General features: G+C 45.7%; 1 protein-coding gene across 1 annotated transcript; it reads right to left on the bottom strand.

Moving 5' to 3' along the window:
- Positions 1-13,291: 13,291 nt before the first annotated feature.
- Positions 13,292-13,927, bottom strand: LOC149371122 (uncharacterized). Its single transcript, XM_089579356.1, has one exon. It carries the CDS (start codon positions 13,925-13,927, stop codon positions 13,292-13,294), a length of 636 nt encoding a protein of 211 aa, XP_089435482.1.
- Positions 13,928-15,270: the final 1,343 nt, after the last annotated feature.

Here is a 15,270-nt window from a genome sequence, read left to right as displayed (position 1 = left end):
CCACATCGCTAACTACGAAGCGTATTACAAAAATCAGTGCCGTTTGCTTATAAAGAAATATTAGTGGTTCAGAGCAAGATTCCACGCATGCAGTGCCGTCTGCTTATTGTTTCCAAAGGGACTGAAGTGATTCTCATGATTCGGTAGCCGTCTTGCATCTAGAAGAGTAGCTTTGTAGAGAACGGTTTTAAAATGGCGAGGAAATCAAGACCGCCGTTGTCAACTGGTTGTGTTCCAGTGCTGCGAACTGTTATCCCGAAAGATTAAACAAGCTAGTGCAGCCATACGAAAATGGCTTATAAACGAAAGGCGACTATGTAGAAATGCGAAGTAGGTTTGTAGGAAACTAATACCGTGAATAAAAATTTATATAACCAGTATTTCTCTTTATTACAGAGCGGCTGTTACTTTTGTAATGTGCATCGTGCAGGCTCTTACAAAGCAACCTTCAAAGGTTTCATAGCAAAAATTTTGCTTTCTGTGAAAAAAAAATGGCTGAGGCTATGCTTAGGTTAAGCCTAGTCAGATGCGAAGCATATTGTCGCCGAGTTGCATATCGAGCACGCCGCTTGGCTAGACGTTCTTCACGCTCTTCATCAGTCTCTGTAGCACGCCTCAACTTTTGCTTCTCATTCCAACGAGCAGCCCTGTCTCCAGGAGGCATCTCTATCCCGTGTACGCCTAGCAGAGGCAGGCGCACCCCCTTGTATACCGCCGCTCCAGCATCACGTGTTCACTACAGCGCACCTAGCGGCAGAAGCAGGAAACACATTGGTCGCGACGCCTCGCGCGACGGCGCGAGCTGGGCCCCCGTTTTTCATCTGCTGTGACGTCACGCACCACGTGGTCATCCTTGGTCACGACCATGGAGGGAAAAAAACTAAGGAGGGAGCATGACGTCACGCGGCCAGCGTTCGCAAGCCGAGTGTTTTGAAGTCGTTTTCTCCCTCAGTTTTTCGCTCTCCGAGCCGGTCCTTTATGTTTTGATTCCGGTATGTTTTAGTGCGCGCGTATGCGCGACCGGCGGCGCGAGCGTCTACAGCAAGGAAGTTGATGTACAGTTAGTCTGCCGCTCCAATCGGCGCATGCGCGCGCGCAGCGGGGCTAGACTTTACCGCACGCTATCACGTGCTGCGATCACGGGGGGACACACTCTCTTTTTTTTTGCTATATCTTTACTTGTTAAGACTAGGCTTCAAGGTTGTCGCCGGACGCTCCCTCCTCAGTTTTTTTTCCTCCATGGTCACGACGCCTCGCGCGACGGCGCGAGTTAGGCCCCCGTTTTTCATCTGCTGTGACGTCACGCATCACGTGGTATGACATGGAGGTCACGAAAGGTCAATGGTAACGACACCGCCGCGCTCGAGGAGCTGGGTTGGGCTATTTTAGTATGCTTCGCATAAAAAACAATTGTGTCAAAACAACCTAACCGACACACACTTTCTTCGCCTTCGATAGACACTGAGTGCGACATGAAAAAGAAAGCAGCTACACTTGTTAAATAATTTAACGAGTATTAAAGTGGCATTCGTTAAATTTTTGTTTCAATGAATGGCTCTGTGAAGGGCTTGGAACGGGCGCCGGGGTTACTCGATTTGAAGCCCGCCTTTTTAACAGCAAAAACCGCCTCCGGCTGTGATAGAAGATCAAAGTTGAACAAACAGGTGCATTCATACAAAACTTTCTCGCTTGAGACGCGTAAACAGGTGGAGCCGGTGAACTTCTGCCAGCATCTATCTGAAATTACTCCGCGAGAGAAGGTCGTTCTTTCACACGCACAGATGTCAAAGGTAACGGCTAGCAGCATAGGGCGAAGCTAAGCAGATATGAAAATGCTGAATGAGGACGGCCCTGCTTTGCATACAGCTTCCTGAATGCGCACGTCTCCTCCTCAAGGCAAGAAATGCGCATAATTAATTAAGAGTGCAGCCGCGGCCGAAAGTAAAACTCTATGTCGTACAGCCCTTTTCACGTCCTCACTACTCTCACGGAGTTCCGTTCTCGTGTCGACTTAACCGCGACCCGGAAAGCGAGTGGATGGACAGCTTTTCACATGTTTTGCGTTTTTTTGTGAGTCTTGTGGGTCGCTTACGTTCACTCTTGAACATAAGCAGCACTGTTAGGTTCACCGCCCCTGGCTTCATCGCAAACGAAAACAAAGATGATGTTTAAACACGGCGCCACTCTGATTTCACGGAGCGATCATCACTGCTTCTTTTCGAAATATTTTAAAAATCAAATGTCTCACATCAAGAACATTCCGCGCTAATTTACTTTTGGCAAAGTTCCTGATGTTCTGAATGAATATGATTTAAAAAAAGAATGGCTGTAAGCTACATGATACGGAAGTGCAGCAGCTCGAGTCAATGATTATACAAATACTTAGAGAACTTTTGCGCAGGTGCAGCAAACAATTTATTTCTCTTCGATTAAAACGTGCAAGTATGGTAGAACTTTTCAACACAAAAAAAAATCGATGAGAAAGAGCAATTTTCTCGTTTCTTGGGGGCGCGTCATAATATTTACGGCTTCACCGCACTAGCCCATGTTTATAACGCCGACCATACGCTTCGGTGGCTCGTGTCTGTGGTTCAAGGATGTAAATTAACGCCGAGCGTTTGATGTAAAATGTTAACAATTAAAACCACACATTTTATTTTTCTCCCACCATCAATATCCGCCTAGAACGTGTTCGCAGTTTCGAAAATAAAGGCAGTAGGGTGATCGCAAGTTTTAGCAAGAGGGTGGCAAATGTATTCGAAAAGATATGTCCTAGAATGACTACAAAAGAAACTGTCTTAGCATACTACATTCCTCTAAGCCAAAGTTGAAACAGCAGCCCGAAAAGGGGAAGCATATACTCATTGTTGTTTTCGGAAAGATAATACTTGTGGGCAGTTGTTGCCTCTGCTTGTAGGGCGCGATGGGCGTCATTCGTTTTATTGCCTTTCTCACTGCTGGAATTCTTTCCGTTTTCCCTATCTATTTCTCGAACCAATCTCCACTTGAAAGTGTTTATTGAAATTATGAAAGTTTTGATATGGGCTCAATTCACAGCGCTGTGGAGCTTAAAGTTACTCAGAAGAAGTTGCAATTAAATTTTCTGCCAACGAGAAAGGTCTGGGGTGAGGAGAGGAATAACCGCGAACTGCTACAGGGCTGAGAATGAGCGTTCTCGCTGATTGCGTCGGTAGATTATGCATGTACAAGGACCCTGCCGTGAAAACCACTTGCCAATTCAAAGAAAATATTCGCGCTGCTTTGTAGTCCCGTCACTTATCTCGAGGATAGGAAAGCCGTACAAATTTTCCTTCGTATTTTTAAGCCGTCTGCTTTTGAATCCCTTAGAGGCAATAGCAATCCTGATCCACTTATCGGCTTCCCCTGCGGATGCCACATGGTGGTGTCGCTCAGACGCTACATGTTTACAAACCAGCGCTGCCATGAAGCTTCGTCCACTGTTACATACGGAGGGGCTGCGCTTCTTGAAGAAATTTCGTGCAGTGTGATGTGAAGTGAGCGACGTTAGAAACCAAACCTTTTGCAAAAGGTGAACTTTCTCGGTCGACATATGGCGCGCTGGAATATTCTTAACATATGCCGGAAGCGCGCAGCAAAATGTAGAGCAAGCTATCCAGGACGTACAATCAGGGACAAAAGTTCACAGGACGCGCGAGTGCCCGCATGAAATGTACCAATGGCTGCGCTATATTTTTGTGGCCGTGTCTATTCCTGCTAGGAGCGGCGGTCTTCTGAAAATGTGCACGGCATAGTGTTTCAATCATTCGGCTTGATACGCGAAGTAGTGCTCCGCCAGACTGCAGCAGCGAGCAGCTCGTAAAATCCAAAAGAAGTGTTGGCGAAGCCTTTTCGGACTGACGGGATACGATGGGAAGACCGCCAGGTTTTCGAATGATGGGTAGAATGCTTGTTGCATCATTATCAGGGATTACAAAGCGCACGTTTTCAGTCGAGCACCATTTGGCGCGCGAAATATTCGCGCCGCTCTCGGACCACCCTGAGGTGACTTTGTTGACGCAGCGAGGAATTTCTGCCAGCCTCGGCACGTTTTGGGCCCCTCTGTCTCCGAAAGTTCGCGTGCAACACGTTCATGCAAGAAATGCAAGAGTCTATATGCACGACGTAAATTAAGAATTTGCACTTAGGCCTTCTTGATTTTTGTGACCTTACTGTCGCCGATCGTTCGAAACCGCTTGTATATGAATTTCAGTAAACAGAATTGTGTCGTCAACAAGCAGGCAGGCATATTTATGTTCATTGTGCAAACAAAAACGCAGGCAATAAAAGGAAAATTGGAAGCAGTTTTAGAATCAAAATCCACATATATTGCACCTAATATAATTGAATTCTCGATTTGAGGGCTTTGTTGATGCGTGTCGAACTTCTTAACTAAGTCCATCATTTTATTTGCGTTCCCGTAACATGCCACTGGTGAAATCAAATGCAGAGCATGCGACCTTATCGTACCCACCGGAACAGTGAATTAGACCAGGAGTAACGAAGTGTGAGAGTGTTAGAACACGTTTCGTTCCTTCGGGCCAGCCGAAACAAGACGCTACTCAGAACATCAGAGGCGCAGCGTATGTTCTTTTGTGTGTTGGCTCAAAGGCAGTTGGCACAAAAAGAAATTGTCTCAGCTGCTAACGTCTACATCTACAATAAAAAAATCATATATAGAAGATAAAAAGCGTGCTTTATTGATAGTGGCTTGCTGTATGCATTGTGTTTAAGGGAATCCCACCCTCTAACTTTTAAAAGGAATTTTTTTTTTAGGTTAAGGAGGGGCCTTTCTAGCATAGTATGATACCAGAGTGGTCGGACACTAGAAAAGAGGAGATAAATGTGTTGAACTAATGCTACGAAGAAAATTATGACCTCGCTCGATATTTCTACTACCGAGCGGCCTACAGCAACCCGAATGCAGAGGATTAAAAGATAGCGTAGCCACATATAACGACCTTACTGAACACTATAAATCACGAAGAAGGACATTTCCACCCCCGGATCGGTCTCTCCCCAACAATGAGGTGTGTATCTGGAAGAGGTTACAAGCGTGAAATTACATACGCCCAGTCTGGGTCTACTTGGCACAGACCGGGGATGAAAATGACGCGAAATGTAAGAATTGCTGAAAAATGAGCACTCTTGATCACATAATTTGGGAATGCGCTGATTCCCCGGGCGCCGGCTAGAACATGAACAGTAGAGAAGCCTGGGAAGTTTCGCTGAGGAGCGAGGACCCCGCCATCCAGCAGCAAGTCACCCGCATGGCGGCTGAGGCCGTGAAGCAACAATATAACTTCCCTAGTCCTTAGTCTGCGGAGCATCCCTACCCGCGTCCCAGGCCTTCTTGCCGGTACCATGGACCTGGGACTTCCTTTTCGGTGGATGAATAATAGTTTTGTTCATTCATTCATTCATTCATTCATTCATTCATTCATTCATTCATTCATTCATTCATTCATTCATTCATTCATTCATTCATTCATTCATTCATTCATTCATTCATTCATTCATTCCACTAACGGCATGTTTCTGTTCTCAGGACAAGCGCTTTAGACAGGAAAGCGCTTGTCCTGTCTACCTCGTTTCTTTGTGTCGTGTCTTTTGCGCAAAAAACCCACAATGCTTAGGCACCAACTAGCCTGCAAAAACATACTCGCATGTTTCTGTTCTCCTTCGTAGTCGTCTGGGGTCCGCGGCTCACTTCACCGCCATGGTCACGTGCTACCTTTCACATCGTCAGGTGGGGCGTGAGGTCAATAAAGTCACCGCTTAACACAAGTACAAATTCAAACAATTCCTTTGTTGAGTTGTCCTAAACACATGCAATCTATATTGATACCTAATACAAAAATGCATCGCTTGTGTTGCGCTTTCAAACCCGAAAGAGCTGGCCCCATTGACGTCATATATTATCATGTAAGAGTTGTTTGGGGCACCAATTGTAGCACTGATTTAATATGAAAATGTCCGTAACCTAGCGCGGCTCTTTTAACCTCCACGTCTCATTTCTGTTGAAGTCGTCTGAGGTAGGAAAGAAATAGGAATGTACAAATAGAAATATCTTTATTTCTTTAGCGAGGCTTCTCTGGGTGCCCCGAAAAAGTCAATATCTGTCATGACAGAGTGGTGGATGCCTACAGACTGAAAAATCGGCAGCAACACAGCACGGCCAGTGCAACGACAAAAAATGCAAAAATGCAACGACAAACTATCGTGCATAGCTGAACGTCCTCTTTGAAGTTTTAGATAAGTGATTGCTATAAAAATAACGCCAAGAATGCAAAAAAACTGGAACTGCGAATGAAATAACAATGAAAAATTAAGAAAGCTTTGAAAAAAGTGAGAACCTGGCGAAAATGCATAATCATGGCCTCAAAATAATTGCCAGGCTATCCTGTTTTATTTTTAAGCTTACACAACACCTTTCTTCCTCGCAGTTGTTCGATTGAGTAGGCATGGCTACTCGTGGTTAATCTATTCACTGCGTTAGAATGCCCCATCGCAGTTTTTCAGCAACACATGAAAGGCGCCGCACTTCGTTGAATCAAAACTCGTCACCTGGCGTGTGTCCTCCAACGTCAATATGCGCGCAACGTACACGGACGCTCCAAGAAGTTTGTAAAGTCGGAAGGTTCATACACACAAAAGAATAAAAAAAATGGCATTGAAATCAGTCACCGCAATCGGCCCCAAGGCAATCGAATCTCTGTGTTGACGTTTCAGCCGTCCAATGCTTCCTCCGTGCTCGAGTCTTTCAAATCGATACTTTTCTCTCCTAGGGAGAGCACGAGCGATGTTTGTCTTCACTGCCCCGCTTGTTTTCCTAAAATCCTCCCGAAGCCTACTTGCTGCATAATTATCAAGGACCGCAGACCATTAGCGACTGTTTTTTTTCGTCCAAGTCAATAAGGCTGTGACCTCCACATTTTTGTTTACACCACACGCGGGTCTACTGTTTTCCCGGTCGCTTTCTGTGTCTCCTACCTGTTTCTCTACCAAGTTGTTTGCAAGAAACAACACTTGGCAGAAAATATATAGGAAGATTTCTTGAAAATAAACTTCCTGATTCTTATAAGAGTGTCTAATAGGCAGAAAGCAATAATTTACCTGCCGTACAGGAGGTATTAGGAGGCCTGGAATGGGAGGGCATGTGGGAAAAAGCTAATAGAGAGCACCATAGTAATATGGGATTCGCTGATGACATTCCTTTGCTAAGTGGCTCAGCAGATAAACTGCAAAGCGTGATCAGTGACATAGAAAGGAAGAACACAATGGTTGGTCTGAGATTTATTATTCAGAAAACAAAAGTAATGTTCAACAGTCTCGGAAGATAACAGTAGTTAAGAATTGTTAACGAGGTGCTCGAAGTCGTAAGCGAATACGTCTATTTAAGGAACGATGTGACCACAGATTCCAATCACGAAAGTTGAATAACTTGAAGAATAAGAATAGGGTGGAGAGCATTTGGCAGGCTCTCTCAGATCATGGATGCCAGTTTACGAATATCGCTCTCTGGAAAAGTATATAGCAACTGTATCCTACAATTACAAACCTATGGACAGTAAAAGGGAGGCGAACGAAAAGTATCAACTTGAGTAAGGGACAACACATTGAGATATGGAAAAGAAAATAGACTTAACATTAAGAGTCTTGAAGAGGGTAGCAGTGGCTCAGGGAAAAAAACGCGAGTTAATGAATTCTCAGTCGAAAAAAAAGAGGAATAAATGGCTTTGGGCACGGCATGTAATGCAAAGACAAGTCAACCGATGCTGGTTAAAGGTAACGGACTGTATTCCAAGCGAAGGCAAGTGTAGCAGGCGCTGGCAGAAAGTTAGCTGGGTAGATGAGATTAAGTTTACGGATATGGGGTGGCCGCAGATGGCACAGGACACAGATGATTGCAGAGTTATGGGAGAGGCCTTAGCCCTGCAGGGAGTGTAGCAAGTACTGCGATGACGATGATAAATACTGAGCTAATGAATTATGCTGGCAGCACTGAGAAAAACAAGAAGCGGCTCTTAATTACTAAGGTAATATTTTGCCTCATAGACCTGCTCTTCAAGCAACCGCTCAACATTTCAAGTACTCTCACTGATGCGTTATAGCCAGTGTCGATCAGCAGAAGAGTTACACCTAGTGCCCAGCAGCAGAAGAAGCAAAGGAAAGAAAGTTTTGCAATGCGATATCAAAAGTATATAGTTGAAGAACTGTTTCTTCAGGAGAATTTCTTTCGCACACTTTCAGCCTAAACTAGTTTCAATTTTTTGAGTATGACGAGAGCAGAAGTGAGTGGATGAGTTTGAACAATGCACGGTAAAACAGTGTCAGTGCAGCGCGAATTCTGCAATTTTGTGATATAGCCTGACGCTCCATAGCTGGAAGTTCTGTGTTAAGCCGTGTCCTTAATGCGAGTAGCATGCAGAAAAAATGCTCCTATTGCTGGCCTGTTTTTCTTTTTCCGTGCACACGTTGAGGCTGCGATCTAAAGAAAAGCACTCTTCTGGCTGGGAGTGGTGCAGATTTAGAACAGTTCTAGTTGCTTGCATTGTCAGATACATACATTTGCATTGATGTTCTTTGACCAAATTGCAGAGTAAGAATGCGTATTAGTGCAGCCGCAGTACCCTGCCGTTGCGAACTGAAACTATTTTAATTGCACATTAACAGAAGTTTAAAAACTTGAGAGTAAGCTTGAAGCAAGCACTTTAGAGCATCCTGAAAGTAGAGAACCATGAAAGCATGGTCGAAATATTTGCAAACAAGGGCACCATACAATAGCTAGATCACTAAAGCACAGAAAAAAAAGGATATATGCCTGCTTGAAATAAAGCTTGCTGCCTATTTATCGCCCGGAACTTTTCCTTCGGTTGGCGGATTGTGTGCATTTATTGTCACCACATACACCTCTCCTCTTGGGTGCTTGTATAGCATTACATTTCAGCTGTGCATACCACACAATAAGCCACCGAGACACGTTATTGCAGGCATTCCTGTATTGTGCTCAGCTATATGATCAATACCTAATTTAAGCTGTCTTCCTTGACAGCGTCGAACAGGTGGAGAAGCATGTGTTACTTCTTATCGTAATACAGCAGCCTTCAAACTTGTTTTTTGAACGTCCATTATGATGCTCTGGAACATTTCAATTGCGTCGCTAAGGCAGCGTATGGCACAGCAATAAAAAAAGTGTTGATCCAGTGTAAAATAAGCTTCTTGCAAAAAACACACCCATGGCCACGCAGAAGAGGTTTTCGAAATGAGCCAAAGAAGAAAACAAAATCAGTGGCAAATAGGACGAGAAAACGCGGAGAAGGCGGCAGCATGGCATATTGATTCTAAAGGAGGCCGACATCGGTAACATATCAACGATTATTTCGTTCGTAAACCAAACTCGAGATCCAAAATACTTTAGAGCGATACAAGAAGGCAAAACAAGGACACTAGCCTGGCCACGGCGTCGGCCATCAGGGCGAGAGAACGCAAGATGAGGAGAGGCGCGAAGAGGCGAGGCCGTTCGCAGGCGACGAACCACCATGAGGGCGTCTCTGTTGTGCCGTAATGGCTTGTGTTAATTGCCTAGCAGGCTATAGCGGCGTCCTTAATTGCAGTGACACCGGCCGCGTTCTTTTCATCCGCTCTAGAGAGGCTTAAAATAAGATGGGGCACGCCAGCTTGATGCATGGACGGCCATTTCGGTCCTGTCAGCAGTGGACAAGCCGTTTCCCTCACCACCTGCCCCTGGCATTCTGGGGCACTGACTGGCATCCGAAGCGGCTGTTTTTCTTTTTTTCTGGCGTTCTTTTGTCGCCTTCTCGTGTGGTGTGCTCTCTTTTATCTTTTTTGTTTTGTTTGCTTGCGTGTCTGACACTCACCATTATGTTTCCCTTCGACATTTTGTGACAGAGCCTATCCGAATAGTAGAAAACGGCCGGTAATAAGTGATTCTGCCACTGACTACGTCATCTGAAGATTGTTTTTCTCAGGTAAAGCGAGTCGTAATGAGGCAGTAATTACACATTGAAATCCACCCGAGCGCAGCCATACGGCTACAGAGGAAAGCTATACAGCTTTCTCAGAAACAGCTTTCCTCTGTAGCCGTATTTTTTTTTTTATTCGACCTGTTTGCCATTAGGCATAATGAAAAAGGAAAGAAAGTTATAAAAAGGAGTGCAAACAAGCCTCGCTTCAAAAGCGACAAAAGTTTGCGATAGAGCGATTATCTTGAGTCCACTTGCTATAATCGTCGGCAACGTCCCATCGCAGGCCAACCTTTCTTAGGAAACGTCGTCTCACGGAAGCTGTAGCCGTGCAAGTCCACACCAAATGTTTTTCATCACACTGGTCGGGCGCAGCACCACAATGGGGACACTTGTCTGTCAATTCGTAACGTTTGTCACGTCACTGATGACGCACAGGAGTCAGAGCCGCTCCTGCCCGAATCCGGCGCACAGATACCTCCGCCTCCCGAGTGAGACTCTCGGGAGGAGGAGCCGTATGTCTGCGCTCGGGTGGATGTCAATGAGTAATTACTCCCTTAATACAAATATACTCCTCCTTGGGTGATTCTCCTAAGCATATGGCCAAAGCGAAACCGTAGTATAACGATGCGATTTATAGCGATGTATTGGATACCATGCAGGACTGGCAAATCTCCTTGAAAGTTCCTGTAGGATAGCAGATGCTATATGTCTTGTTTTTACGAAGAAAAATTTCCCACGAATGATGTAATCAACCGCAATAAACTTCACTGGCCATTTTGTGCTTTATATATTCATTTTTGTCGCTGCGCTGCAGTTCAGTCGCCATTTTGTTTCGAAAACTTAAAATACTGCACGGACGCCTTGCGCGCGTTTACTGAGCAGCTGCGCAAGGTGTCCGCCGCTGGCGCTACGTCAAAGGTGACAGTTTGAGGCTTGTCACATACCCTGGGTTCTCCAGTTTCGGCAGTGAATTTGTTTTCTCGCACTAAAAATACGCTGAAACGCAAGAGCATTAGTTTGCATACTGGCATTTCCCAAAACGAAGGCACAATTGCAGAAGAGAAAATATACTCCATGTAATCAACTTCATGTGCTTGCATGCTCATGCGTCGAATGAGGACGCTACCGTGGGAGGTGGAATCTTTTAAGTGCACCCTTTGCTTCCTTGGTTCCTAATGTGAGCGCTGAGATGTTTGTCCGCCGAAAGTAAGCGGTCATTTCTGACTGCCACCTTGAACCGACGTCCTTTCATGGAACAGAACATCCTTCGGAATCGGCGCTCACACCGACACGCGCGCACGAACAAACTCACTGATATATACGAACGGCATCCTATTGACGTCACCCAGTAGTTCTTTGCCCTAACGGCTGACAGCAACTCGACTGTGGGCAGAAGTAGCGGCAAGAGAACGTGTACCGTCAAACCGTTTAAGCCGTGGCAAAGAAAGAGCCTGCTTGGAAGAAACCCTCCTCGCTTTTTAAAGAGAGCAAGAGAGCGGAGCATTCAAGGAGAGGACACGAAAACCTCGGCGAAAAGAAGGCTCGAGAGAGAGAGCGTGATTTCGGTCCCACTTTCAATTAAGGCGAATTACTCGCCTGAGGGTCGCCGACCGACTGCAGTGTAAGCCTCACCGCCAGCATTCTTCAAGCACTCGCTGCTCGTAATGGGTCTTTCAACCTTTCACTGCACTTCGAAACAGCACGCCTCGCACCTTGCAAACCCGCGCACGGAAGTGCCTCCGGAGGGCAGGGCTGTAGTACTCAGGAGAAAAGTTTGAGCCAGCTCTAAGGACATGCTTTTTTCTGCAGTCGCAGGAGGAAACGTGGAAAGGGAATGCCTATCCATTTGTTGGCACCTTCTTGTTTCATTTATTGCGTTGCACTGCCGCGCCTCATTGTTGTTAAAGGAACACTGATGACGGGGGGCGGGAGGAGGGACAGCTACAGCCTTTGGCTTCTTTTCACAACATCCAGCATTAGCCTTTGCATGCGTGGGCTCGTTCGTACATTTAGTGAAGAGTTCGACGGAAATCCGTCTGGTCAGGCATGGTGATGCAATGAAGTGAAGTAGCAGTCACTGACCATAGTCGAAAAAAGAAAGACGTTTCGAAACCCGTACGGGTTTCTTGTTCACAGTGAGCAGGACAAGAGCGGTGGCGAATTTATATCCGGAGAATGTGACGTAAAGATCGGGCGTAGATGCCTGGCATGGGGCCAGCGTTCTTGTTTAATGTTGCTTGTGTTGTTTGGATGAACACCGATTACAGCAGAAGGCTCGTCGTCAGGCTTCTTTCCTTAGATACGATGGAGGCATTGCACCAGTCAATCTGGGGGCCAGTGTCGTGTGCTTGACCCGCCAGCGCATTTCTGGCATGCTTTTTGTTTTTCACATCACGTTGGTGGTCCTTTATGCGTTTGAGAACTTCCCTGTCTCACCTATGTAAGCATGATTACAGTTCAGGCATGGCATTTTGTAGACGACTCCTGGAAACTGCTCATTTGGTAGTCGGTCTTTCACATTCATTAGCTGATTCCGCAGCTTGCTGATAGGCATGTGGGCCACGCGCAAGTCGTATTTTGAGAACACACGAGACAGCGCTTCGCTGATACCAGGCATGTATGGAATGCCTGCTCGTGTTCGATACGTCCTACAATCAGTGGTAGCTCGATGTGCAGCTCGTCCTTGTATTTTTGATATGAAGCGGCTCGGATAACCATTGGCTGACAGTTCTTCATGCACTATTTTTAACTCCTTTTCTTGATCTTCTTGGCCTTTGCAGACACGTGTCGCACGTTTGGTCAGTGATGTGACGACAGAGGCTTTGTGCGCAACTGGATGATTTGAATGAAAATTTAAGTACTGGGCTGTGTGCGTAGGTTTTCTGTACACAGAGAACGAAAGGCGATTGTCCCTCCGCTCGACCAGGACATCCAAGAAGGGAAGGCGGTTTTCTTGCTCAAACTCGGCCGTGAACTTCAAGCTTGGTTCGACACTGTTTAGTTCATGTAGAAACCGGGACGCGTGCTCTTTTCTTAATATGCAAAAAACAGTCATCGACATACCGGTAGAAGACCTTGGGTGCTGGAGTGAAAGCATTCAATACCTTGTCCTCTAGTGCTTCCAGGACGAGGTTTGCTGTGGTGACCGATATGGAAGCGCCCATCGCAGTGCCTTGGGTCTGTCTGTAGAACTTTGAATTAAAGGAAAAATACGTATTGCTTAGGCAGAACCGTAGCAGTGTGCTCAGCTCTGGAACGTCGAAGGGCGTAAGACTTGCCAGATTTCAGTCCTTCTCCAACGCTTCCTCGCACGTGGAAACGGCTAGGTCAACCGGGACACTGGTGAAGAGTGCCGTGACGTCGAAGGAGACCATTACGTCTTCTGCGTCCAATTCCAAGTCATGCAGTTTTTGAACAAAATTTGAAGAATTCCCATTGTACGTCCTAGTCTTTCCGGATAAAGGGTTGAACACTTCGTGGAGGTACCCCGAAAGTCGATACAGTGGCGACCTTGTGAAGTTCACTATCGGGCGTAGGGGCACTCCAGGCTTGTGGATCTTCGGTAGACCGTATATAGCAGGAGCCGAACCATTTGTGCATAGGAGGCGGTAGTAAAGTTTCTTGTTATCCGGGGGCACGAGCTTAAATAGGCCCGCCAGCAGTTTTTGCAATTTCGTTTGCAATCTGGCCGTAGTATCGCGTGGTACAGACAAGTAGGTGCCGTCGTTCAGCAAACCGATCATCTTGTCATTGTATTCACTGCGGTTGAGCAGGACGGTAGCATTCCCTTTGTCTGCCGGTAAGGTGGCAATCTCCGGATTCATTCTGAGGTCACGTATGGCTCGTTTCTCAGCCACAGAGAAGAGGGGGCTTATGCCGCCACTTCGAGAGAACGCCAATGGCGCGAGTGCGGGCTTCATCTCGGACGTTCATAGGTAGCAGGCTTACCGCACGCTCAACCGCACAGATTACAGTTTTCTTTTCTGGTGGGCGATCTGTATTAAAGTTCAAACCGCGGGAAAGGACAAAGGTTTCTGCTGCGCTTGGCTTGTAGGAGGAGAGGTTCACCACAACCTGTCTTTTGTTCTCTTTCCTTGGAATCTGAAGAGCATCAATCTTCTTCTCATGCGATGCCTTGCAATGCCGTTCTCTTACCGCTGCCGTGCAGTTGGCGTGCAGTTGTAAGTTCGTACATGCGTCTGGTGCGTGTGTCTGTGCTTCGTCGACCTCAAAAGTGTTCAAGTTAGAGCTATCATTAGGAGACAACAAAGAGTAGATCGAGACAACAGTGATTTTGTGTACTCTTTTTGCAGAACTTCAGTTTTGTTTTCAACAATATCTTAGGCTTATGAATTCTCTTTACTTTCTACCTCGCCGTTAACTTAAGGCCCTTCTGCGCAAGGCACAAATTAATTTTATTATGAAGGCGGCGTATTTTGCATCATTTTTACCGTGATGTTGTCTAGTGTGAGAGTTGCGCGATGCATAACTGCCAATTAAGTCGAATCACCATGCCCCTGGTGATCTCTACTTTGTCTGAGGTGTCATTGAGGAGCTCTAAAATTTCAAAAAGAGGAATATTTCGCTAGTATAGTTTCGTACGTAAAATAGCGTTCCTCAAAAATTCTTATACTAGAAAGCATACGGTAGAAAGCTCACGGGTACAGTAATCCCGCGTTTCTAAAATTCAGGAACATAATTTTGATGAAAAATTGGCTTCCTTTAGGCAGGCTGAAGCAGTAAAAGTAAAAGAGGAGCTTCTGCACGAGAATATTTCCATTATTGAACGAGAACCCAGTGAATAGCAAAAGCATTTTTTATTGGGATAGCATTTAAGTTGCCTCACAAAAACGTTCACGCTTCTGTGTCGAATTTTAAAACCTGAGGTTCCCTAGATCGTCCAAAATTTTCGAAGCAGACCCACTCCAGAAAATGTGTTAAGGTGGATTAATGGGAATTAGTTGGTGGATTAGGATGGAGTAATGGGTTGGATTAGTAGCATTGCAAATGAAAATCCAATGGAAGGTACTCGAATATTCTAGAAGGTTATGACTCAGGCATACCATATGTAACGGCAATGCAACCAGTTGCAATCGCTGTTTCGCAGCGAAAGTCACAAGAAGATTCCACATTTATTGTAGACACCACAGCAGGCGAAGGAAATCCTGTGATATATTTTTCTCTAACAATGTGGTCAAGAAGGGCCCCACGTTTTAGAAAGCATGAAGAACAGTTCTTTTCGTCCCGGAAATATATTTCCTGC

Source organism: Amblyomma mixtum, chromosome 1 (assembly GCF_055824585.1).
Source record: "Amblyomma mixtum isolate Tamu chromosome 1, ASM5582458v1, whole genome shotgun sequence".
NCBI classification, from domain to species: domain Eukaryota; kingdom Metazoa; phylum Arthropoda; class Arachnida; order Ixodida; family Ixodidae; genus Amblyomma; species Amblyomma mixtum.
This window is presented reverse-complemented; position numbering and strand designations above follow the sequence as displayed.